General features: G+C 36.6%; 3 protein-coding genes across 6 annotated transcripts; 2 read left to right on the top strand and 1 right to left on the bottom strand.

The window, feature by feature from the left end:
• The first annotated feature begins 4,411 nt into the window (after positions 1 to 4,411).
• LOC113704269 (mechanosensitive ion channel protein 10-like) lies at positions 4,412 to 11,281 on the top strand. Of its 4 annotated transcripts, none has more exons than XR_003451668.2 (7): positions 4,412 to 5,872; positions 6,349 to 7,834; positions 7,945 to 8,065; positions 8,599 to 8,892; positions 8,971 to 9,173; positions 10,548 to 10,890; positions 10,978 to 11,281. XR_003451668.2 is itself a non-coding variant. In XM_072061905.1 (7 exons), the coding sequence occupies exons 3-7, from the start codon at positions 6,357 to 6,359 to the stop codon at positions 10,810 to 10,812; spliced, it is 2,361 nt and encodes a 786-aa protein (XP_071918006.1). In that variant the 5' UTR covers positions 4,412 to 4,582; positions 4,702 to 5,872; positions 6,349 to 6,356; the 3' UTR covers positions 10,813 to 11,281. The 4 variants fall into 4 exon arrangements, 3 of the variants coding, with proteins under 3 accessions (XP_071918006.1, XP_027081862.1, XP_027081863.1); XM_072061905.1 differs by having other exon boundaries at positions 4,412 to 4,582; positions 4,702 to 5,872; positions 10,548 to 11,281; XM_027226061.2 differs by having other exon boundaries at positions 10,548 to 11,281.
• A 1,498-nt stretch (positions 11,282 to 12,779) lies between these two features.
• Positions 12,780 to 13,423, top strand: LOC113703921 (uncharacterized). Its single transcript, XM_027225444.2, has one exon. It carries the CDS (start codon positions 12,838 to 12,840, stop codon positions 13,204 to 13,206), a length of 369 nt encoding a protein of 122 aa, XP_027081245.1. The 5' UTR covers positions 12,780 to 12,837; the 3' UTR covers positions 13,207 to 13,423.
• A 619-nt stretch (positions 13,424 to 14,042) lies between these two features.
• Positions 14,043 to 18,718, bottom strand: LOC113703920 (thermospermine synthase ACAULIS5). The gene is made up of 10 exons (XM_027225443.2): positions 18,395 to 18,718; positions 17,675 to 17,741; positions 17,472 to 17,566; positions 16,796 to 16,898; positions 16,064 to 16,152; positions 15,128 to 15,284; positions 14,921 to 14,996; positions 14,761 to 14,819; positions 14,523 to 14,659; positions 14,043 to 14,403 (listed from the first exon to the last, which is right to left on the bottom strand). Exons 1-10 carry the CDS (start codon positions 18,565 to 18,567, stop codon positions 14,325 to 14,327), a joined length of 1,035 nt encoding a protein of 344 aa, XP_027081244.1. The 5' UTR covers positions 18,568 to 18,718; the 3' UTR covers positions 14,043 to 14,324.
• Positions 18,719 to 23,781: the final 5,063 nt, after the last annotated feature.

Here is a 23,781-nt window from a genome sequence, read left to right as displayed (position 1 = left end):
CAGTAGTAATCATTTCCAAGTAAGAACTTATATCTAAAAAGAGATCCATTCAAATTGAGAGGCCTCAACAACAGTTGCAGTAACAGATTTAAACCATGCAGGATTGGTTCAGTGCAATCTCTTTTCAAGGCCCAAGATTTGACATCATTGAATCACTATCTGTATGGGCCCATTGAGCTTCCAAAATCCATGATTCCATTAGAGTTTTTTATCTACTGCCTTTTGTCTAGGATTGAAGATTCCTAGCCCCAAACTTTCATCACCCCAGTTACCTAAAGATTTCTATGTACCTAAATTATTGGTTCTATTATTCCTATAGACGTCCAAAAATTAAAATGGAGTAGCCGAATAGATTTTTTTTTTTTTTTTGCTTTTGGTATTGGTTTTGTTTTTCCCATGATAATGAATCCAGAGGGACCTCTTTGACATCCACCAAAGAATAAACTAATATTATCGCTAAGAAAAAATCTCGTACATTTGGCCGGTTTAATATGTCACTTGTGGAATTTGTTTTATGCATTATGATGTTCTCTTATCAATCCTCGACGCTTGGGTCAATTAGGACTTTCGTGGGCTACCTTGACCTTAATAACTTTTTCTTTTCCGTTTTAGTGTAAGTGGTTGATTCTATTTTAGTGTACACAGGGGGTTTCGAAATTTCTCACTTATATTCTCTTTTTCTATACCATCCAATTCATCATTTTCCCTAATCACAATCACCTCAAAATTAAGGCCCAAAATTTTTTTTTTCCCTGGCCAAGCTTATTGTAGGATTTGACTTGACCTGATGGATTGGATGGTTCGGAAAAATAAAGTATAAATGAGGGGTTTCAGATTTGAATTCTCATATTTATATTTATAAAAAAGAAAAAAAGGTTTGACTTAACCTAAATGCTAAGAGTGCGTTTGGATTGCAAGTTTTCTTTGTTACGTTTTCCGTGGATACATTTTCCAATCACCTTTTTACCCTTCACATATATCAAATCGCTACAGTATTTTTTTTTTTTTTTTACAAAAATTCAGAAAAATGCAATCCAAACAAACTTGACATCAAGATAAGCTGAGCTTGGGTTGCAATCTTTTTATTTACCATTGAATCCTTGAACAAGATAGCTTAAGCTTGCGTCATGCAATGAAATATAAATATGTAAATCTTCAAATAGAATTAGATCATATTATTTACTATTGAATCCTTGAGCAAGATGTTTTAAGCTTACGTCATGCAATGAAATATAAATATGTAAATCTTTAAATAGAATTAGATTCCTGTTATAAATGCCTTAAAATGTAACATGCTCGTCAAAATTACTTGTTTCTATTATGGATAAATCTTTTTTACACTGATAGCTACAAAATATGATATTCAAATTCGATATTGCGACAAACATTCAACTCTGTTAGTGTATAGGTTGACAGTGTGAAAAAAAAAGACATCTTTATGGTATTTCCTAACAAGAATGCTCCTTATATACGTTTGAAAGGCCGCCAGGTTCGACAGCTGTTCTTAAACAAGGACAGTTCCAGCTAGCGTGGATGGCGGCAATTTAAACCTGAAAAACTGTTGTCTTAATGTCACAAAAGACGTCCATTTGCCTAATTTAAGCTCAAAACTTCAACTAAACTTTTACTAAATTGGAAGTAGAAGTCAAGACGAGCAAGCAAATTTTGAACGTGAATATTTAATTCATACCCAACATTTCATGGAGTCTTTACAGTTTACACCCACAAGTGTATAACCATGGGTCCACTGAATTTGGTCTACAGGTTACAGGACCACCGCACAATAGCTCCAGGCTCTAAACAAGAAAACACTGTGGAGTAAGCAAATTAATTCATGTTGGATGTTGCACTATAAATAAGAAAATAGTTGCGCTACTAATTACTACGAAGGTGTTTAGTTTTCTATTCCGTATTTGATATAAATTGGTATCGGAATGATAAACCCTATTATGAGCATGAGCTTTAGTCGTTTTTCCGTGTATGTTTAGTTTAAATGTAAAATGAATTTTATTTTATTAAACGGGTTGAAACTCAAATTATAAGTGAAGAACGATAATAAACAAGATTTAGCGGTTGCATTTTCATTGAATGACATACATTATGGTTTATCAAAGGAAAAATCTTTCAAAACGTCATCCACATTTCGTTAAATGAAATTTTTTATTCCTCATTTTTAAAATGACAACTTTATATCTCTTATAAAATCGGATCGGTAAAATTTGATCCCAATCTAAATTTTCGATTATTTTTAATCCTGAATCCATCACGTGACCCATATATATATGGTCATTGTTTTAGAGAAAAAAAAGTTAAATTTCATTTGTAGTAAAATAAGTGACCTGATTCATATTCACTTTTATCTCAAAAAAAGGAAGATTTGAATCGAACTATATTCATTTTTCCCACAAAAAAGTAAAGATTTGACTCGATCTATATTTATTTTTGCCAGTAAAACCATGGGATTTGACCTTTTCATGTATAAAAAATGATTTGCATATGAATGATGTGTTGATTTCGGGTTAAAAATTGATTAAAAATTTAGATCAAAATAAAATTTTGCTAACTTAAATTTATGAGGGGCATAGAGTTATTATTTTAAAGGGATAATTTCAGAGGTTTCTGATTATTTGACTGGCCTCCCTTTAGGTTTCAAAAATTATGCTAATCTCCCTTGAGATTAATTATCTTGTAACACTAAGACCAACCAATAATTAAAATATGATATTAAAAGAGAGACAGTAATATGATTTCATCATTACCCTTCATATACTATATTATTTAATTAATATAATACCAACCCACACATTAAAGAAGAATACTAAAATTTGTTGTTTATCATTAGGGATAAAATCATATATAGAACAAAAAAAAATATATCATTTTATATTTTTTTACTTAATATAATATCCAAATTACTCTTTTTAATTATATACCCATAATCAAACATGATCAACAACAAATAATCAAAAGATTGGCAACCAAAATACTACAGAAAACAAACTTTAACATCATAAATATTCTTGTCAATATATTGAAGTTAGTTGCTGAGCTTTTCATGGCATTAATATTCGCTTTTTATAATATTTTGGTTACAGAATTTTTTGATTATTTGTTGTTGATCATGTTTAATAATGAGTTTGTAACTAAAAAGAGTAATTTGAATCTTACGTTAAGTAAAATATATAGAATGATATACTATTTTTGATGCTACATGTGATTTAATTTCTAATGATAAACAGTAAATTGTAGTGTTTCCTTTAATGTTTGGCCGTGTATCTGTTTAATTAAACAATTTAATAGATGAGCGTGGAATTATATTATTTTTTCTTTTCTAATATTACTTTTTAATGATTGATTAGACATAAATATTATAAAATAATAAATCTCAAGGAAGGTAAGTATAATTTTTAAAAGTTAGAGGGAGGTTAGTGAAATAATCAGAAATCTAAGGAAAGATTGAAATCAAAGTAAAGCACCGAAGAATACATTTAATGAAACGTAAGGAATGTTTCGAATCTTTTCTGAACATTGGGGACTTATTATTTGTCTTTCAATTATGGGATAATTGCAGAAACCTCCCCTGAGTTTTATGGTAATAGCATTGACCTCCCCTATGAAGTTTAAAATAGCAATCACCTCCCTAAAAAAAGACTGACACAATTTAATACATTCTTCATTGTCAATTTACTAAAATACCCTCACTAAAATTTAATTTTACCAAAGAATGTGATGACTTAAACCTAGTAAAACGTTTGTCATTTTGATAATTGTAGTTTACACTAAATTAACTATTTATGCATAGTTTAACTAAATAACTAAATAACTAATAATCTAATTAATTAATTAACTAATTATCTGTTGACATAAATAACTAATTAACTTTAGATGCTTAACTAATTATCTAATTAGTTAATTAACTTCTTAACTAACTAACTAACTAACTAACTCAAGTTGCAGTCTCCGTCCAGCTTTGATTAAGGGTATGCTTTAGTGTGAGACTAGTTTTAGAGGCAAGAACAGGGCGGCAATTGCTGAGGAAGATGGCGCCATGAATTGGCGCCAATTTGTTACAAGTTGCTCTTGAGGTGACAAGCTGCCTACTTGCAGCATAAGAGAGTGTGCCTTGCAGATAAAATTCTGTTAAATAGCCTGCCTGAAACCCGCTTGCGGGTTTTCCCTTTATGTAAAATGACTAAAAGCTGCGTTTCTGTTCTATTTATATCAAACACATACTCTCAAACCCTCACCTGAAGGGTGAGGATGAGAGGGGAGGTTTTGCTGGGCATCCTAGGGCCCTCCGATGGGCATGTGCAACTCAACGCAGCTTGCATGTAAAAAAAAAATTTTTTTTTTAAGTAATTTGTTAAATAGCCTGAAACCCGCTTGCGGGTTTCCCTCTATTCCTCATTCTCGTCTTCTGAAAAAGCCGGAATCAATCATCCGCGATGAGTATAAAAAAAGTCTTTTTTAGTGATGCTTGAAAGACGGCTTCGAGAAAGGGCTTTTTTTTTCAGTAAAGTTCAGCCTTTCCGCTATCAGAACAATTCACTCCAGATGGGCGCTGAATACGCTTTCGCGATAGGTATTGGTGGAGCTTGCGTAATGTAGTTGTAATTAAGGCTGCATTTCAGTCTTTCTTTTTCTTCCTGCAAAGTGAAAAATTCTCAGATTCTTACTCTTTCTCCTTTGGATCGGATTCAGCCCCAGACCTTGGTACGTTGAGGTTAAGCTTTTCCTGGGTTTCCCGAGGGTTTCCCGAGGTTAAGTAGCCGTTGGTTTCTCAGCAAATGAAGTTGTTGCAGGTCATCATCTGGAAGCATGTTGTTGCATTTATACCCCCTGAACTTCCTTGTGCTTAATGAAAAAGCCCCTCCCTTGTTAATACTACTTGTCAACCAACATCAGGGCAAATTTGGAACAAATTTTTTATCTCACTTGTACAGCTAATTTTTTAATGGGAATTGAAGCTGCCTGGACTGATTTTGCAACTTAATGTTCCTGTTGAGGGGTGCTATCTGCCATTTCAGAACTTAGAGGGGAGCTCAGTGCAACTGTCAGTAGTTTCAGGGGAGGTTTCTGCAATTTTCCCTTCAATTATTAACTCCGATGATAATCATCCATGCCTTGTACACCCATTACCAGACACATGGGGACTTTATATGTTTTTCTTTCTTCCCTCTTTTTGGTTTGAAATTAGCACCTCCGCTTTTGTTTAACCTTGTGGATTTTCATTTCCTTTCCTTTCCCTTCCCTTCTAAGCATATTGGCGCAGCCTTCTTGTGGGTGAACATGCTAATGCGGTCAAAGAAATTTACTGCTCCTACTACAAATTCGTCATCAAGCTACTGTCGCCTTTTGTAGTTAATTACTATTTTACTACCAGTCCAGTGTCATGATCAACGGTAATATGTTCGACCACGTTGTCGTACCTGGTTCACCAACCTCCCCAGATTCAAATGTTCTTCCTGCTGTCACTATAGATGTCAGCTTTTCCAGTTTCCCTCGAAAAAAGAAACTGGATTCTCTCTCTCTCTCTCTCTTCTGTGTCCCAGAGGTAGAATGCGGTGCGGCTCAAAACCCCAACCTTTCAGAAAACCCCAGCAAGAAATCCATTACCCTCTAGTCTCTACCCCTAAACCGTGTTTAAACTAGAAGAATATTAAAGCAAGCACTGCATTAATCACTCGTTAGCTCACAAGTCTTCTTTTTCTGCCGAACTCCTTTTTCTTTTCCTTTCTTTTTTGTTGTTCAGCTAGCCTCAGTCTCCTTATGCCCTTCATACTAATCCCTTTGAACAACAACCTGCATCTCTGTTTCTGGCAATGAGCTCCTGCTAAATCTCCATTGGTAAAGCATATATCGGCGCCTGCAGGTATGTTACGTTAACTATCCATGAAAGGGGTGCAAAAAACCAGTAAGAACAAAAGGAAAGAGAGAATCACTCAAGACATTAGTGATTATGTTTCGTTTTCCTTAGCTGTACTGTGCCTTTTTTGAAGTGCCCAAGCTGAAATGGTTTTTTCTCTGTGTTTTATGATGTGGGACGGTTTAGTTGGTAAACAAGTTTTAATTTTTATACGTTCTGATGCTGTCTGCTAGTAGTACTTTATTGTTTTTCAGGGCTTCGTTTGATTAATTCCTTTGGCATTAAGTGCGAAGTGGGCTCTTCCATTTTCTTTTGGGGAGTAATAATCTGCTCTTTTAAGATAAAAGTAAAGACTCGATTTTGAATAAAAACAGTTGCTTTTCAGAAAACATTCTAGTGAGATTTACATGCTGCTGATGAAGGAGGGCAAACATATGATTAATGTCTCAGCTATTTGGTAATTTCCGTGTTTGATCTGGTAGGGGAATAAATGGATGCCAATACTAAAGCTTCTAAGCAGAGTGGGGAAATCAGCATGGCAGAAAACAAGAAAACATCAGGTGAAGTGGTTGTGCTTATCTCTGGCGATGAAAAAGATCCTAAGAATCCACCTCCAGCTGCTTCACCGGTGAGAGCATCAGTTGATTCTCCTTCAGGTGCTCAAAGGGCCGTGCCTGTAAGTTTTTCTTCCCCTGAAGCTGCTGGGTATAGTCCAAGCGCCAATAAGCCTCCAAAAATTCCCACAACTGATACCCTCACTAGGAGAAAATCAATTGCCAGGTCTGTCTACTCGAAACCCAAATCAAGATTTGGTGAACAATCTGTCCCTGTTGATACTAACATGTTTGATGAGGATATTTCTATAATTCAAGAGCATGCTGAACCAAGTTGCAGTTCACCTTACAGAAATTTATCTAATCAGCCTTCACCTAATGATAAAATGGGTTCTAGTAATGCCAACACATTAAAAGAGACTATTAGGAATGTACCAATTACCCCCAAGACACCGTTGATGGCATCACCTGGTGGTTTTGGAGGAGCAGATGAGGATGAGGAGATTTATAAGAAAGTGAGTCTCCGGAACAAATTAAGATATCACAGAGTGAAAGTCAAGGTTTTGATTGAATGGTTTGTGTTTGCCTGCATTTTGGGATGTTTCGTAGCTAGCTTGACTGTTCATAAGCTGCGACAGTGGACAATTTGGGGGCTGGAGATTTGGAAATGGTGTGCTCTTGTAATGGTGACTGTTAGTGGCATGTTATTTACAAAGTGGCTTGTTCTTTTTGCTGTGCTGTTGATTGAGCTGGCCTTTTTGTTGAGAAAGAAGGTATTGTATTTTGTGTATGCTTTGCGGAAGAGTGTGCAGTTCTGTATGTGGTTGAGTTTGGTTCTTCTCACTTGGGTTCTGCTATTCAGGAGAGGCGTTGAGCGATCTCGCCTTGCCACAAAGATTTTGGATTACATTACTTGGACAATGGTAACTTTCCTCATAGGGGCATTCTTGTGGCTCTTGAAGAATCTGCTGCTAAAGATTTTGGCATCTTCTTTTCATGTTAATGCTTTCTTTGATAGGATTCAAGAATCAGTCTTCCATCAATACATTTTGCTAACACTATCTGGGCCTCCAGTTATGGAGTCGGCTCAAATGTTTGGCAGAAAAAATAGTACCGTCAGTCAATTTAGCTTCAGGAGAACAAAGGCAGGGAAAGATGGAAAGGAAAAGAAGGAAAAAGCAGTTATTGATATAAATAAGCTTCATCAGATGAAACGTGAAAAGGTCACAGCTTGGACCATGAAAATGTTAGTGGATGTCATATCTAATACAGGTCTAACAACCCTCTCTGGTACCCTTGGCGAAAGTGTTTATGATGGAGGAAATGAGCAATCCGACAAGGAAATTACTAATGAAGAGGAAGCAATTGCAGCAGCCTATCACGTTTTCAGAAATGTAGCTCAGCCTGGTTGCAGGTGAGAAATGCTCTTTTCTAGCTTTTACTTTCTATTCCTCTATCTATTGATTTTCACTTTGAAAATTTTTTGTCTTGGCAACTAATTGTTAGGAATGTTAATCCATGAAGGTACATTGATGAGATGGATCTAAGGAGATTCATGATTAAAGAAGAGGTGGATATTGTCTTACCAATGATCGACGTGGCTGAGACTGGACAGATTGACAGGAAAGCTCTGACACACTGGGTGGTACGTAGGACCTTTCTCAAACATTGCAGGAATAAATGCATTTTTTTTCCTGATTTATGATGAATCTTGGATTGGTTGGTACACTTGTTGATTAAAGAAAAATACTTTTTAAGTGTTGAATAGATAGTTCTACATATGGAGATTAAACTCTGGATGCAATCTGAATGTCATTTCAAATGCTCCACTCTTTTCCTACTGTCTTTCCAGCAACCATATGAAGCACAAATGCCTCTTTTCCTTGTTGTCCACTGATGTTCGCATTTGTCCTATTTAGCACACTGGAATTTATGGTCTGAGTTAATAAACAGTATCATAACATATCTCATTTGATAGTCTAAACAGAAAAAGGTCGAAAGAAGGCAATGGAAAGCAACTTAATTCATCCAACTACTTGAACCTGTCATACTAGTTGTGTAGTAAAACTTTTTCCTATTGTAATGATTGTTGAGGAAATCCCTTCTTCCCCCGCCCTCACTCGTGCTCACACATACAAAGACATGTTCTGACTTCTCTTTTTTCTGCATGCTGTACAGGTAAAAGTTTATAACGGTCGTAAAGCCTTGGCGCATGCTTTAAATGACACTAAAACTGCTGTGAAGCAGTTGGGCAAGCTTGTTACGGCAATCTTAATTATCATAATAATAATCATATGGCTTCTTTTAATGGAAATAGCGACGACCAAAGTGCTTGTCTTTCTGTCATCACAGCTTGTGTTGGTAGCTTTTATGTTTGGGAATACTTGCAAGACTATTTTTGAAGCTATTATATTTGTGTTTGTGATGCATCCTTTTGATGTTGGTGATCGCTGCGTAGTCGATGGTGTCCAGGTAACTTTGATGATCTGTTTAGCTTTCTCTGGTAATGAGCTCTTTATGAATGTTTTTTCTTACCTTAAACTCTTACAGATGGTAGTAGAGGAGATGAATATCTTAACAACTGTCTTTCTCCGCTACGACAATGAAAAGATATACTATCCAAATTCTGTTTTGGCTTCCAAGCCAATCAGCAATTTTTATAGAAGCCCTGACATGGGTGATTCCCTTGAGTTCTCTATTGATTTCAAGACACCACTGGAATTGATAGGAACTCTAAAAGACAAAATAAAGAAGTGAGTTTGATATTGCTTTTTTCTTCACTTGCAGTACTTGTCAATTCATTATTTATTTAACAATATGCTCCTTCATTTTGAAAAGTTCGGAATATTGTATTGCTTCTGGCTCTGCTTAGCAACTGGGCAGCCACAACTAGCTCTTCTTAAACTTTAGATTCTACTGAACAGTTCCCTTCATTTCATTATCCTGTTGAACTTGTATGATGCTTTATGTCAAAGCTGCAGTCAAATGCACAGTTAGATTGAGAAGTAGAGAACAATTTCATGTTGTTGCCTTGTGCCAAATCTTGATATCTATAATAGATGTTGGGGAGGACGCATTGCAGTGTAAATTACTAAGTGCATTTCTGCGACAAAAGGAGAATAATGCTTAGCTTACTAAAAATGTTAGCCCTCCTATGGCATGAAAATCACATGACTGGATGCGGTTGGATGCTTTTGGGCCTGTGATGTTTGAATTCACAATCCTACATGTCCCACAGAAGCCTTAGTTCAGTTCTTTGATTTTCTTTTCATTAAGTGGCTGACAGTGCAGTTTTGCATTGTGCAATTCTAGACATATCCTTTACAGCAATTACACCAGTGACCATAAATGGTCATATAGTAGTTAGACATTTACTGTTAACAGTGCATAAAATCCTTCATCTGCTGTTAATTGTGGGAAGATATTGACTTAGCTCTTCCTAGAACACATCCAGCAGGCAATCATCAGGTTTTAAATTATGTTGCCTGAAAGTGCATGAAATGAATTCAGTTACATGCATACACGTCTACATGCTACTTGTATAATGCCCTTCTGCTGTTAAAGGAGGTATAGGATGCAGTGAGGGGTTTCCCTGCTATTCCACCCTCTCATGTACCTAAATAATGCACCACAAAAAATATAAATGCCTTTTCCAGCGTGTTTTATTAAAAGAATGCAAGTTGGTCCCCTGAAACTTATGGTTTTCCTCATCAATAAACATGTTCTTTTCTTATGGCACCCTTTAGGGTTTTTACATGTTTACTCCAGCATGGTTATGTCTGTATCTGACCACCTTCTAAGCTTATATTTCTTCTATTTCTGGCATATCAGTTGTATTGGTGGAATGCATGAATAAGGGCCTCAAAGGTGTTTATGAACCACCTGTAATGAGCTGATTGTATGTTTTAAGCTAAATGCTGTTTTGAGCTGTTCAAGTTTGTACTGCTTAAGCTTAAAGATGCTGATCAAAAGCAGCAATTTAAGTATTTGTAGAAGCTGCTAAAGTTTTTGGAGATTATTACTAACCGGCATTATATTGGACGTTTGGAAATTAGAGTGCATGCATCTAGGGTAGTCTGCCGCTGTTATTTGTGCACTAATCCTATTATTATTTCTTGCGTGCTTAGGTATTTGGAGAAAAATCCATCGTATTGGCATCCTAATCACAGTGTGGTGGTAAAGGAGATTGAGAACGTGAACAAGATAAAGATGGCTATTTTTTTTAACCATACAATGAATTTTCAGGACTATGGGGAGAAGAACAGGCGGAGATCTGAATTGGTTCTAGAGATTAAGAGAATTTTTGAGGAGCTAAAAATCAAATATGACCTGCTTCCGCAAGAAGTTCGCCTAGTTGAATCAAAATCAGTAACAACTGGGAGCAGCAGATGAACTTATCATCTTTGTCAAAAATCAGTTTGTCTCTGACCTGTTGGAAGGGAGCATTACTAGATGCTGGATGACTTATAGGTGACACTTCCTGGGTAAACAGCAGTTCACTCTCATGCATTTCTGCTAGGGGCTGATTATACTTTCATGTTCTTCATTATGTTGCAGATACCTGTGGTTGAAGAAATGAGAAGCTTACTTTCTTGCTGTTAGTGGTCTTCAGTTAAGCTAAAAGCAATGTCGGAAGAGTTACTAAATTTTGAGGGATTAATGGCTTACCTGAAACTCTTAAGACATTTCTACTGGCACATTTATGTGACTAAATGGGAGGAGTAGAATTGTATTCCGAAACTAATCTATTGTTAGTAGCCTGCTATTGTAGTAGAATGATCTCATATAAAGCTTCTTGTGGAACCACGATTGGAAACTCCATGTTATACATGTTCCTAACTCAGAATGCTTCTAGTTTTAAGTCCCTGAAGTCTTCCTACGAGGTGGCAGCTGATGCAGGCTAAAGCATTCAAAGATTTGGTTCGTTGTTTCTAAAGTGCCTAGCTAGTACCATCATCAGAGATTCAAGATAAAACATGAGAGATTAGCATACGAGTCGAATCATATACTCAAAGGCTACAGCTCTTTGACTCTCTTTTGGCTATTCAAAAATCAAAGGACGTAGAGAGTTAAAAGAGTAGTGCAACTGCTAACATTTCTATGTTTTATTAGCATATAAGTTTAGTAATTTGAAATGCAATGGCCACTGCTTAATTATCGTTTTGGGCTGTTTAAAGTGGAATTGTAGCAATACGAATGTCAATGTCACTCTCACTCGGGTGATTCTTACGAAGTACAGTGCATCAGTTCTCACCAGTTTTTCCCAAGGGTGTAATTCGAGTGCTTCTTGTCGTATCAATCTTCTCTGAGGCTTGCGGCCCTGCAAGCTTAGATATGTTAAACCTTTTCTTCTGGACCTTGTGTGCAAGCAAGGATCCCAGGTGCCGGCGTGTAGTGCTGAGGCGCACTCCAATTCAGTACTTGCCACACAGCAAGAGTTTGGAGCAGGGCTTTCCCCCTGGTGTCACTTCAATGCTCAAGCTAGTGCTATTTTTGAGAAGGGCAAGTATATGAGTTTGGAGAGTGATTGTGTAATCTTTGGAAGAGCAAGATGAGAGGTATTTATGCTGATAAGATAGAGAGGAGCAGGGGGTAGGAGCTGTTGTTTGACTCCCTAATCCAGGGTAGCTTGGGGATATTAAGCATAGGTTTAAACTTTAAACTTCTGGTTTGGTAACGCTTGTCACATCAATCAAATCAAGTCCTCCTTTCGAGGTAGCATTTATGTTACGACTTGAAGGTTGAAATGATCTCAAGAAGTTAATTAGTTTATTAGAGTAAATCTAGAGGGTCGACAGTTATCAAGTGGATCGGTAACTGAGATCGGCAATGGTTCCCACGCCTTGCATTGGTATTTTGAAATGAAATTCTTAGGTTTATGGGGTAAATTCAGCTAATCTTGCTAGATGAGGTTCTAATGTTTCCTAATTAAGTCAGCTTAATTATGAATTCATTCATTTCAGTCCTTTGATTTTTGTTATATACCTAAGTTTAAAATTCTACTCTTATCTTTCCTCTACGTATGGTATAGGTACATCACTAAACTCATTTGCACCATTCGTCATGAGTTTCTAATGAGTATATAATGAGCTCAAAGAAGAGGAAAACCAATTGTGGCCCTCGTGGTGGTGGATGTAATGTTGTTTAAGAAATTCTTGTAGACCAAAATAACTTTAGAAATTCCTCATGGATAACCCTATCCTAAAGAGCTGAGTTGCCAAGTTACTACGTAGCCACTGCTATGACAGGTAAGCAGAAAATCTCAAATTTCCACCTCTCATTCCACTGACTCCAAGTCTTTATCGAGCTAGCCAGCCAGCCACTCAATACCCTTCTAAACAATATGACTTCTTCAAAATTTATACCACTCCCTTCAATTCTTGCAAAAGAGAAAGAAGAAAGAACAGAACAAGAAAAATGGCCTCAGTTTCAATGGCTATGCCCATGACCAATGCAAGCCAGAAGAGGCTGCAGCCGCCAACCTCTGATGCCTTCTTCAAGCCATTGCCAGTGAGGCCATCAAAGGCTGTATTCGTTCACCCATCAAAGTCCAGTGCCAAGCTTCAAATTGAAGCTTCTTTGAAGGAAAAGGCCATCACTGGGCTAACTGCAGCTGCACTCACAGCTTCCATGGTGGTTCCTGATGTTGCTCAGGCAGCTGGTTCTGACCTCTCCCCATCTCTCAAGAACTTCTTGCTCAGCATTGCAGCTGGAGGGGTTGTCCTTGCTGCCCTATTTGGGGCTGTTATTGGTGTTGCCAACTTCGATCCAGTCAAGCGAAGTTAGATAAAAGTATGTTATGGGATACTTGTCTAGTCATGGTTCTTGATTTATCTATCTTCTTCTTCCTGTCCTAATTACCTTTTTTCGATTGATGTTATATGCTACTTGATTTTACTTCTTCCACATGAACTCGTCTGATGATCACGCACCACCTGTGTGCAATATTCAAGTAATCTGATGTTGATAAAACAATCAAAACGCAAAGCATCAATTATTCCAACTTCTGGGTTCGAATTTTGGGAATATCTTTGTATTATATGGTTGTTGGCTCATTATTCATACATTTTTTCTTGAAGTTAGATTGAAATAGATTGATTGAAACAGAGTTTTTGGTACTATGTGGGACTTAAAATTTTGGTAGCAAATACTTTGCTTGACATGCAGAATTATGATAAAAGCACGCCTGTTATGCACCTTTAAAGCCACGATCCTTCAATCCATAATCATCACGCCTCATTCAGGCAGCTCTATAAAAGGCTCGAACACAGAGAGAAACATAATCACGCTTCAATGCGCTTCAACGTAACCCCAACCTGAAAGGCGTAAACCATGACTCTGCCTTAACATCACGCCTTCGTTCAAACATTTTGTAAGTCGTGAACTAGCCGAATTGAATCATTGTACAGTTTTCAAGAATCGAAGAGATAACCCGCTCATTGTTATGACAAGATTTTTTTTTTCTTTTTGGAAAAACAATCAAAAATTGATTGGCCCAGTGACAAAAAGCAATGCATTTCCTTTTACATAGATTGGCCTTCTAATAAATCTTCTTAGGAAAAAAAAGTGTCGCACAGATTTTTGCTTGGAAAATAGGCCTGTGATCTAAGGAAGCAAGAAACTGAAAAGCTTAATGGAGAAATGCCCCTTGATATTTCAGCATTACATGAGATAATATTAAAGAAACAAATGTAGATCAGAGCCCTAGAACAACCACAAGTAGCCTAGCATATATACTATCTAATACCAAGAGCTTCTAACAATTGTTTAAGATTTCTCTTCTTTTTTTTTTTTTTCCTCTTTCCCTCCTTTGTTCACTGGAGAACTTTCAACTACTATTCCATCTTCTTGATCCTGCCTTTTGACTGTACAGCAGTTTTCCCCCCACCAAAAGGCCTGCCGCATCAATTTCGGTATGCTACCCCATGACCATGAATGAACCTTGCATCTTCTTCAGTATACACATGAGTCTCATTCTTCAATCTGAAACACCCCCCAAGAAAAAAAAAAAGAAAAAGATTTCATGTACTAAATGAAAAGAAATGTTTGGGAAAAAGAACTCTGGAAATTCATTTGTTCTTTGATTAGTTGGTCGGACTTACGTTTTGGCAACAGTTTTGTTCAAGATGGTGGAGGAGAAAAAGGAGGCACCACTCAAGTAGAGCAATTCTCCTTCAATTCTTTCTGCCATCTTCTTGTCTATCTTCCCAGCATCAAGACAAAATGGTTGGTCTGAGGCCTGCAGAATCAATATAATTATGATATACCACCAGCAAGTCTGCAACTAATGATGTTGTAATTAGACTAATATATAGAGACAATCAAAGTTTAGATACTGACAATGACCCATCCCCAAGTATCAGCAAAAGACGGTACATGAGCTGTGTAGGCAAGAACATCTGCATAAAAATTATTATTATTGAGCTTAGTTGTCACCATAATTAAGAAAATCAAGTGGTAATTAGACCCAAATCTTGAATTATTAAGGAGGCAGGCTTACACTTGAACACTTGTTTAATGGTGTTGTAAATTGATGAGAAGACCTCCTTGTGAGTGAACACACCAGCTGGACCAGCCTATGGAGGGAGCAAAGGGTTTAATTGAATGATTAACGATGGTTAAAAGGAAAATGTGGTAAATTTTTTGCTTAATAAACATTTAAGCTTGCCTAAAAATAAATATTTAAGCTAAATTCAAGACTAATTACCTGAGTAACAAAGATGCCATTGTCACTGAGCTTAGGCTTGAGGATGTTTTCATAGAAAGATTTGGTATACAGTTGATAGCAGGGGCCACCTTCAACTGGATCAGCCAAATCCCCCACTATGATATCAAACTTTTCCTTCCTCTCCTCCAATTCAGCTCTTTCAAGACATCAAAAATTATCATAATTTAGTTTGCTTCATTTGACAAATTCCATGCATGGGTTAATTATTATTATTTTTTTTGCTTGTGCAAGAATATGGGCTAAAATTATTTATCCTTGAGAAGAAAGACAGCAGGCTGGAAGGCCCAAAAACCAACATTGCCCTTTGGCCCAGCAAGACCCACCAACTGCAAACCATGATGTTTACCAAACTTTTATTACATCAAATAGTACTTATTAAGGTTGAAGGAAACCAGTTGGGATCCTCTATGCCACTACTCGGTGCCAAATTCAGTGTCAATCCCATTTATCACGTGATAGTAGAAGAAATTTAAATAAACAACACATGACAAATTAAATAAATAGGACACTTGGCATAAATATAGAAGTGGCACTGAATTACCACTGGAAAAGTGGCACTGAGAATTCCGTGTAGAAGGAAACTGGTTAATTTTGTATTTATACAAGTAAAGTTTACCATGATAGTGGAGTGACAGGTTGATGATTAGGTGAAAAGGGTCCCATCAAGGCAAGAAAAGTTAATTCTTAAAATTACAAAATTGTATTTTTTTTTTTAAAAAAATTTCCCTTAATTTGTTTTTAGGCCTCAACTATATGTTCATATAATTACATGAGATAATTGTATTATTTGTGCATTTGACAAACTTGATGATTTTTGAGTGATCCCATTTTAATATCACTCATCCGTGCAATATTATATAACTCGGTTCAGAATATCTATATATACTATATAAGTATATTCACAAGAAGCCTTACTTGGCATCATTGATGACTAAATGAAGCTTGTTGTTATGAAATGCATCATGATTTGCAGTCAGATACCTTCTGCAGAAATCAACAACCTCCTGCAAAAGACCCCCTCAAAATTAGTAGTATTCTCTGCTACCAAAGAGGAGCAAGTTACATATAATTATTTAGAGAGAGAGAGAGAGAGAGATGGATGCTTCTCTTGTTTGCTAGTTTCTTTTTGTTCCCTTTCAGTTTCTATTTCTTCCCTCACCTACGCATTAAACCTAGTATGTGACTGTGTGTGTATAGTAGTGTATACTTGGATTTGCTAATTTCTTCTTGACGACAACAGAGGATGCTTCTATGAATTTTCAACTGGCAGAGGAGATGGACAAAACCAAAATAGTGGTCTTAGTGCTCTTAGTGGATAGATGGACCCCATCCACATAAAATGACACAGATGATGAATTTGTCCAGGTTCTGATTAGGGATTAGCCAGCTCGTTTCTTCTTGGTGCTATTATTACTTACTAAAATCTACCAAAAAAAAAAAAAAGAGAGACATGCCATGTTTTGTGGTTTTTGTTGTATTCCAGCTAATTATGACAAGATAGTGGTCACAACTATTTACAATAATACATGCTAATTTCCTGCTTAAAAACATGTAAAATCCAGAGTCAAACATAAACAGCCCAATCACATACTAAGAGATTATCATCAATAGCAGTAAACTTTGAACATAGACACGTACGTATTTTACCTGATCAATGTCACACATCACCACTTTATCAATGGATTTGTGCCTCAGTGCTTCCCTTGCTGCGGACCCTTCACCACCCCCCATTATGAACACAGTCTTTGGGCTGCGTATGAACCAACAACTCAATTTCATTACCAACTTTTTATCATATATGGATGGATAAAATCTTATATGATCTTTCTTTATGTGCATGTCTAATCTAATTGTCTATACCCACAACTACGTTTTCTTTTCTGAGTTGATAATTCTTTTTACTGCTTCAATTGTCAGTAGAATTCATGACTTTTTTGAACCATCTAATTATCTATCTTTGATAATTAAAGTTAACTCGAGCCTTTGCTCGCAATTGTATATCTTTTGAAAGCAATATAGTCGAATATCGTTTCGAGGAAAAAAAATTATCTATCTTTGACATGCAAAACCCTTCTGCAACTCAAATGGATACCCTTTAGTAATTACTTTTATTAGGTTTTCTTCATCGTGTATATCTCGAGGGAAAGTTTTTTTTTTTGTGTGGGGATTGGTTGGGGGGGCAGTTGCAAGAATTTTTAATGATAAGAGAGTCAAAGTCAGAGGGGTTAGATAGCAATAGGGGTTATAGGGGACGTGGAAAAGATTTGGCATGCATGCGTGATGTGATTAAGAAAAGAAATTATAGGGTTTAATAGTAGATTACTTTGGGTGACATAAGAGAGCTGGATGAATCAAACATTCGTGATATATGAATTCATCCACTTCTGCACTCTGCATCTTCCCATCAATCACCAATACCTGTATACATAACATATTCAGCACAAAAGATGAGTGAAACTATGAATTTTATAGACATATATATATATATATATCTCTGTTGAAAGCATTAAGAGAAATCTCAAGTACTTTGCCAAATTTCTTGGTGTCCAGAAGAGCAATGTCCTGGTATTCGCTAGTTCCCTTGTGCAGAACACTGCAGAAAGAGAGTGAAAGGTTCTAATAATATCAGACATTTTCAATTTGATATTGAAAAAAAAAAAAAGGATCAACAAACATATGGGATTAGTTAAGACTTTGGAGTTTGGTCCACTTTTGTGTGTGTGTGTGGGGTGGGGTGGGGTGGGGTGAGGTGGGGGGGGGGGAATTGACTTGTAAGCCTCTTTTAGAAGATCTATCCACGCAAATAGAGAAACATTTTTTCAGGTGATGAACAACTTTTTTTTTTTTTGGGTTAATGCATGCGATTTATCCAAGCACCAAAATAACATGAAGTTTAATGCATGAGATCTATTGATGCAGACTATAAGAAGCAGTACAGAGTGCAGAAAGTATCGTAATTAAAAGGATCGACAATTCACATCACCAAAACACCACTGTGTTTGATAAGAAACTTTTGTAAACGACCTAGTCCCTGTGGCCATTGAAGCTACCCTGATTTTTTCTTTGTGAATCAAATGAACTCCGACGAAAATAAAGAAAAAAACGTCTTAGGAATTTTCCGTTCTTCACAAAGAAAGAAATGAAAGACAACAGAGAAAAGCTTAGAGAAACCAAAAGAAAAAAAAAGAAGCATAGACATTGATGACAGAGAATTTGTGCATGGTTCGAGTTCAAATTAAACTGAACCTGTTCAAAGCAAAAGACCATCTCAAGTCATCATCAATTTCTTCTTCAAACCAGGTGCCATCATTCTGGTGATGATTGCCCTCCATTGTCATCACAAGGTGTTGATCGGGTTGAGCTTCACAATGAACTTTGGAGAAACAATTGCAATCGAAAAACTCAACGGCTTCACCCATGATCACTTCTGTTGTTTTCTGGGATGAGTTTTTGTTCACTGGTAAGAAGTCAAGAAGTGAAGAAGAACAGAGGAAAAACTGTGAGAGAACTTTAACTAACAGACGAAAACAAAGAGAGATCACAAAATTTGGTAAGCCTCTCTGCCTTGCCCTCAATTAGCCAGTGGAAATGAGTTGTGAGGATATTGAATGTGCCAAATGCTACACCTTTTTATAGCATCCAAGTAAGAAAGATTTTAGGCTCCCATGCCCATGCCAACCATAATTATTTCTATATACACACTCACGGATTTTCCGCAGCCAAAAAAAAAAAAAATCCCTTACACAATGTATAATTATTTGTTTATTGCCTGAAAAAACGAATACACAATTATGAAGCGTTGGCACGGGCCAATTTGACGACAGACCTAACCAGGTGGCGCAGACACTTAAAATTCGTGAATGCATGAGACCGAATAATGCATTGGTACGATTTACACCATCACGGTTGAAACTTTTGTGAATTGCATTATTAGCATGGCCAAAAGTACCATCAACATCAATCTTGAATTTTGTATTTCTTGTTTTTGTGTGTGTATGTATTTTTTTTTTTTTTTGGGTCATGTCTCGAGTTCACTGTTTGGACTGTCACGTCCAAATGAAAATCGATTTTACGTTCGTCTTCACTTCTTACGGATATAAATTTCTTGAATTGTATGTAGAGATACACATAATTAAACTGAACCGAACCGTGAGATATTAAATAAATGCTCAGAACTCGTGAGACTTGGCTCGAGACAAACTCGTGAGACTTGAACCCAAGACATCTTAGATCATCTGAAAACGGAAAAACATTATATGAATAGAGCTTAACGAGTCTTGCAATCCCTTCTATATTAAGATAAAAATATTTTTTAAAAAAAAAACTATTCAAAAAAAAAAAAAAAAAAAAGAGGAGGGTTGACCCCGGACGCACAAGTGTTGCCATGTGAGTTAATTGAGTTTGATTTTGTGGGGTGATGATAATCGGATGGAAGGGGGAGTACTAAGAAGTGGGTGCGTGACGAAGCATATTGGGATAGCATGCGCATTATTTTATGTCCAAATTATTTAGGGGAAGAAGGAAGTACTCTTCTATTATAATTTTTCCATTCTTCTTGTGTGTGTGTGTGTTTTTTTTTTTTTTTTTTTTTTTTTTTTTGGGTGGAGCGCATGGCTTTATAGGGCCCCGCTTTTGTACACGCGGACTAAAAGAGCCGCACGTCCATGACATAACGTACCATGGACATGGACCCAAGATCAAACTATCGTATAAGATCGACAATCCTAAACAGATAGGGCTTTTCTAATTGTTTCATGTTTGGAAGGAAAAGGGATATCTAAGATTGGTGGTGCATACATTTGGATTGATACAAAGCAAATGCTGAAATTGCACTTGACTCACTACTCTTCTTTATTATGGTTAGTCAAACTTATGAAGTATTCACATCTAATTAAAGAGTGTCTCAGCATGAATATTCTATTTTTTTTTTTTTTTACATTAGAGTAAGATATCCCACGGACATGATATAAATAATATTTGGCTTCACTTTAAATTTTGATCACTGACAACCAATATAAGTGTAGATGATAATGCTTTTATACAATGTTGATTTGCATGAATCGGTCTAAGATGTGTTGATTCATTGTAGTATGTGTTGCAATTACAGTATGTGCTTTTGGGTCAGTATTTTGGAAAGAAACTGGGCATAGACGGCTGGTTCGACCGGTTGAACTGCAAATCGGTCGCCACATCGATTCGATTCTCTATTAGATATCGAAAGTTAATTTAACCAATCAAACTTGATTAAGAATCGGTTGAACCGATCAAAACCACTAAAAACCTAATTAGTGAATCGGTTCACTCATCACCCTCAGATGGATAGACCGTGAATCAGAAATTCATTCGGTTCGCTCATCCGTCCGAATTTAAAAACATTACTCTGGATCTCTCAACGACTGTTCTAAGAAAAAGGAAATATATAAACACTCACAGCAAAAGAAATTAGATGTCAATTTGGCTGTCCTTACGGAATAATATTAAGTTAATTGAAAGTTGAAATAGAGATAGGGACATCAACATATATGCCACACAAAGCAATAAACATTTGTAAGGTATTCCATCAAGGCCTTGATTAAGTCTTCCCTCATCCCATCCTTAATTTGTTCCTCAAATTTGGGTCTCAAACTTGTGAAGGTAGTGATGATAACAACAATCTACACAATGTCACCTTATCTACACCACCACATTTATGGAATTAAACTAGTAGCACCAAAGCCTTGGATATATGCAAGCATTACAAAGCCCCATTGCCTAATAACTTTAGCAGGTAGTAAAAGACATGCATACGTGGAATGAAAGGGGATTCTTTTAGTAGAATTGAAGAAATAGGCGTGCTAATGCATTTCAAGGCCACAGACGGCAGCCGGCAAGGAGGCAATTTTTTGAGGTGGGGGGATCTGCGGGGTCCGCCCAGCCTCAAGGGGGAGGAGGCTGGCCAAATTAGGACAAAGGAAAGAAAGAGAGAAAATAGTGTTTTTATTGGTAGCAGTAGTGTTGGTGTAGATATTGGTGTGTTTGTCTCGAGCGTGCGGTGATTCCACTAAGTAAAAATTGTGGAGTGCCCACTCTCTCAAGTCTCACCCTCACTCCTAACCCCCGCAATATGTTCTCCTCATCCATCATAGCTTCCCCCATTGTCCCCATCTATTTTTGGCTGCCTTCTTATGGTGCTAAAATCTTGCAAAATGCCTATACTGCCATTCAATTCTTGTTTGAGCAAGAAGATATATTGGGTTTGCAAAGTGGGATTTGGGACCCCGTCCGAATTGTGTTTGTGGTGAGTTTGGGACCTCATCCAACGGGATATTTTGGCACACTTCAACACTTTGAACTAATTTTAGAATTCACGCAAAAAAAAAAAAAAGAGTTCCTCACCTTTAACAGAAACAGAATTGTCAACGAGGTTGGATTGATTCCATCTAAGTTCAAAGAAAGAAATTAGGACTGAGTTCGTATGTTTTTAGAATCGACAGATTTTGAACCAAAATATAGAGTTTAGCTAACTATGAGTTTGGACTCGATTCGAAATAAGTCAGAAATCTCAATATTTTTATGAGATAAATATATGCCTAACATCGTGAATCTGATCGACCGTCCTAAGAAAAAGAGAGTGACAATTTTCGTCTAATGGTTGTTGCAATACTATCTTGAAAGGAAAATAAAGGAGAAAAGTTTAAATTCTGTAAGTTCGACTCAGCCGTTGATTGGATCAATGAGGTTAAATATTCGACCATTGAAAGTTGAAAATTTGCGAGGAATATACAACGAAGTCAAGTTGATTCAACGATCGAATTTGTTGCTCCTAACCAAGTTTGAACACTTAGTCAAGCATTCAGTTCTGACAATAAAGCATTCAGTTCTGACAATAACCCAATTAGACCCTGGACAAGTTCTAGATTGGTGATGGAATCCAAGTTTGCCAACATTAATTCAGTTACAAGGGTGATACTGAATCTAGGTCAAGAATTACTTTTGCCCGCTTGAACTATCCCACCTCCCATTGTAACTTGATGGCTGCTGTTAAATTTGCAGATTAAATCATATTATTGTCATCAAAATTCCAATTAGTATATCTTTATTCTTTTCTTGTCCATGAGGGCATTGTGGTCACACGAGGTTGTGTGCGAAAAGGTGTGTTCATTGGGTTGTTAGTTGTTTCAAGTAATGGGTCGGGGAGACAAGGGTACAAGAAAATTTTTTATAATCAATCAACACGGTGTTAGGGTAATTATTCATTTGTGAGGGCGGCTCACAATCATTTTCAAGGCCTTTTTGGCCAAGTGTATTTGTACAAAAAGGCTCTTCCCACCTTTGCTTATAAGGTCTCCATCTCCACTAAGTCAATGGGTTCAAAATGCCCATGAATATGACCTCCCTTTTGAGGAGTCAAAGATTTTTCAATACAACTTTTTTGTGGTGGATTCTATTTCAATTTTTTTTTTTTAAAAAAATTATTGGTCAAGCATACGTCTTAATTCAAGTTTTGAATGGCCCAGAATTTATTTTCCAATTCATTGACTTTATTATTCAAATAACACAACATTTGTATGCATGTATCTTTGTCATAGTGCAAGATTTTTTGTTATTAGAAGACTATAACATTGTAATGCTCCAATAATTTGAATCAGCATCCCCAAACGCATGCGGATTGATTGTAAATGATATATATATATAGGTGCTGAATTTGCATTAACAGACACCTTAAATTATTTCTTGTGTTTGTAGACTAGAATGAGCTCTTAGCCTTTGGAGGATAATCACATAATTACTAGCAGCAGAACAAAGTAGAGAATGGTCACTAGGAAGGCCTTTAAGTATCTCTTGGGGTGCTGCTGGTTAGAAGATCAAATCCCCTTGCCAGCATCAAAACGTCAGAAATTCCTGACTTCTCAAATTCAATGAGTGCCGTAATGCATTCGTCTGGTCTAATCCGACTTAGAAGGAAAAAGAAAAAAAAAGAAAAAAAAGAAAGAGAATGGGGTGGAGAAAACTCATATGTCCTTATCCTGGAGCTTTATTCACTAGTGACTAGTGAGTTTTGTGGCTGCTTGCTTGGTGTTTTGGTGCTCCAAAATCTTTCTCTGATCAAATGTGCCTTAAAAGTGCTTCCTGTGGGGGCAGCAAGGATTATGAGGTTTCAGGGCTGCCTTGCACACGTGATGATATGTTGGAGGATGACCAAGGTATGATGTCAACTTGATAATTTTCTTCTTTTCTCATTTTATCGCGGGATTTATGGAATGTGTCCAAGAACAGGAGCAATGATAATAATAATTTCTTTTTTCACAGTACAAGTAATGATCACAAAATTTCATTGGAGTGGAAACTGGACCTAAATTAATGGTTTAAGATACGTGACAAGATAAAGAAGCTCCTCTTTTACTTTGATCAAGGTTTTTGGCCGCCTGGGAATAGTGGAAAAGCATGGGGTCTAATAATTTGATTTTACAACCACTTTTAGTTGTAGCATGAGTAATTAGAGGGTCTTGGTCACATCATCATATCGTGCGTGCACCACCATAGTAATTATGTTAATTACTGTTAGGACAATAACCATCTTTAATTAGGTCTAAAGCAAAATCTGGAATCCTATTCACTTGATTTATAATAAGATTAGAAAGAATATCACAAAG

This window comes from Coffea arabica, chromosome 8e (assembly GCF_036785885.1).
Source record: "Coffea arabica cultivar ET-39 chromosome 8e, Coffea Arabica ET-39 HiFi, whole genome shotgun sequence".
In the NCBI taxonomy this organism is placed as follows: Eukaryota; Viridiplantae; Streptophyta; class Magnoliopsida; order Gentianales; family Rubiaceae; genus Coffea; species Coffea arabica.
The sequence above is the reverse complement of the archived record's forward strand: the minus strand, read 5'-3'. Positions and strand labels throughout refer to the sequence as shown.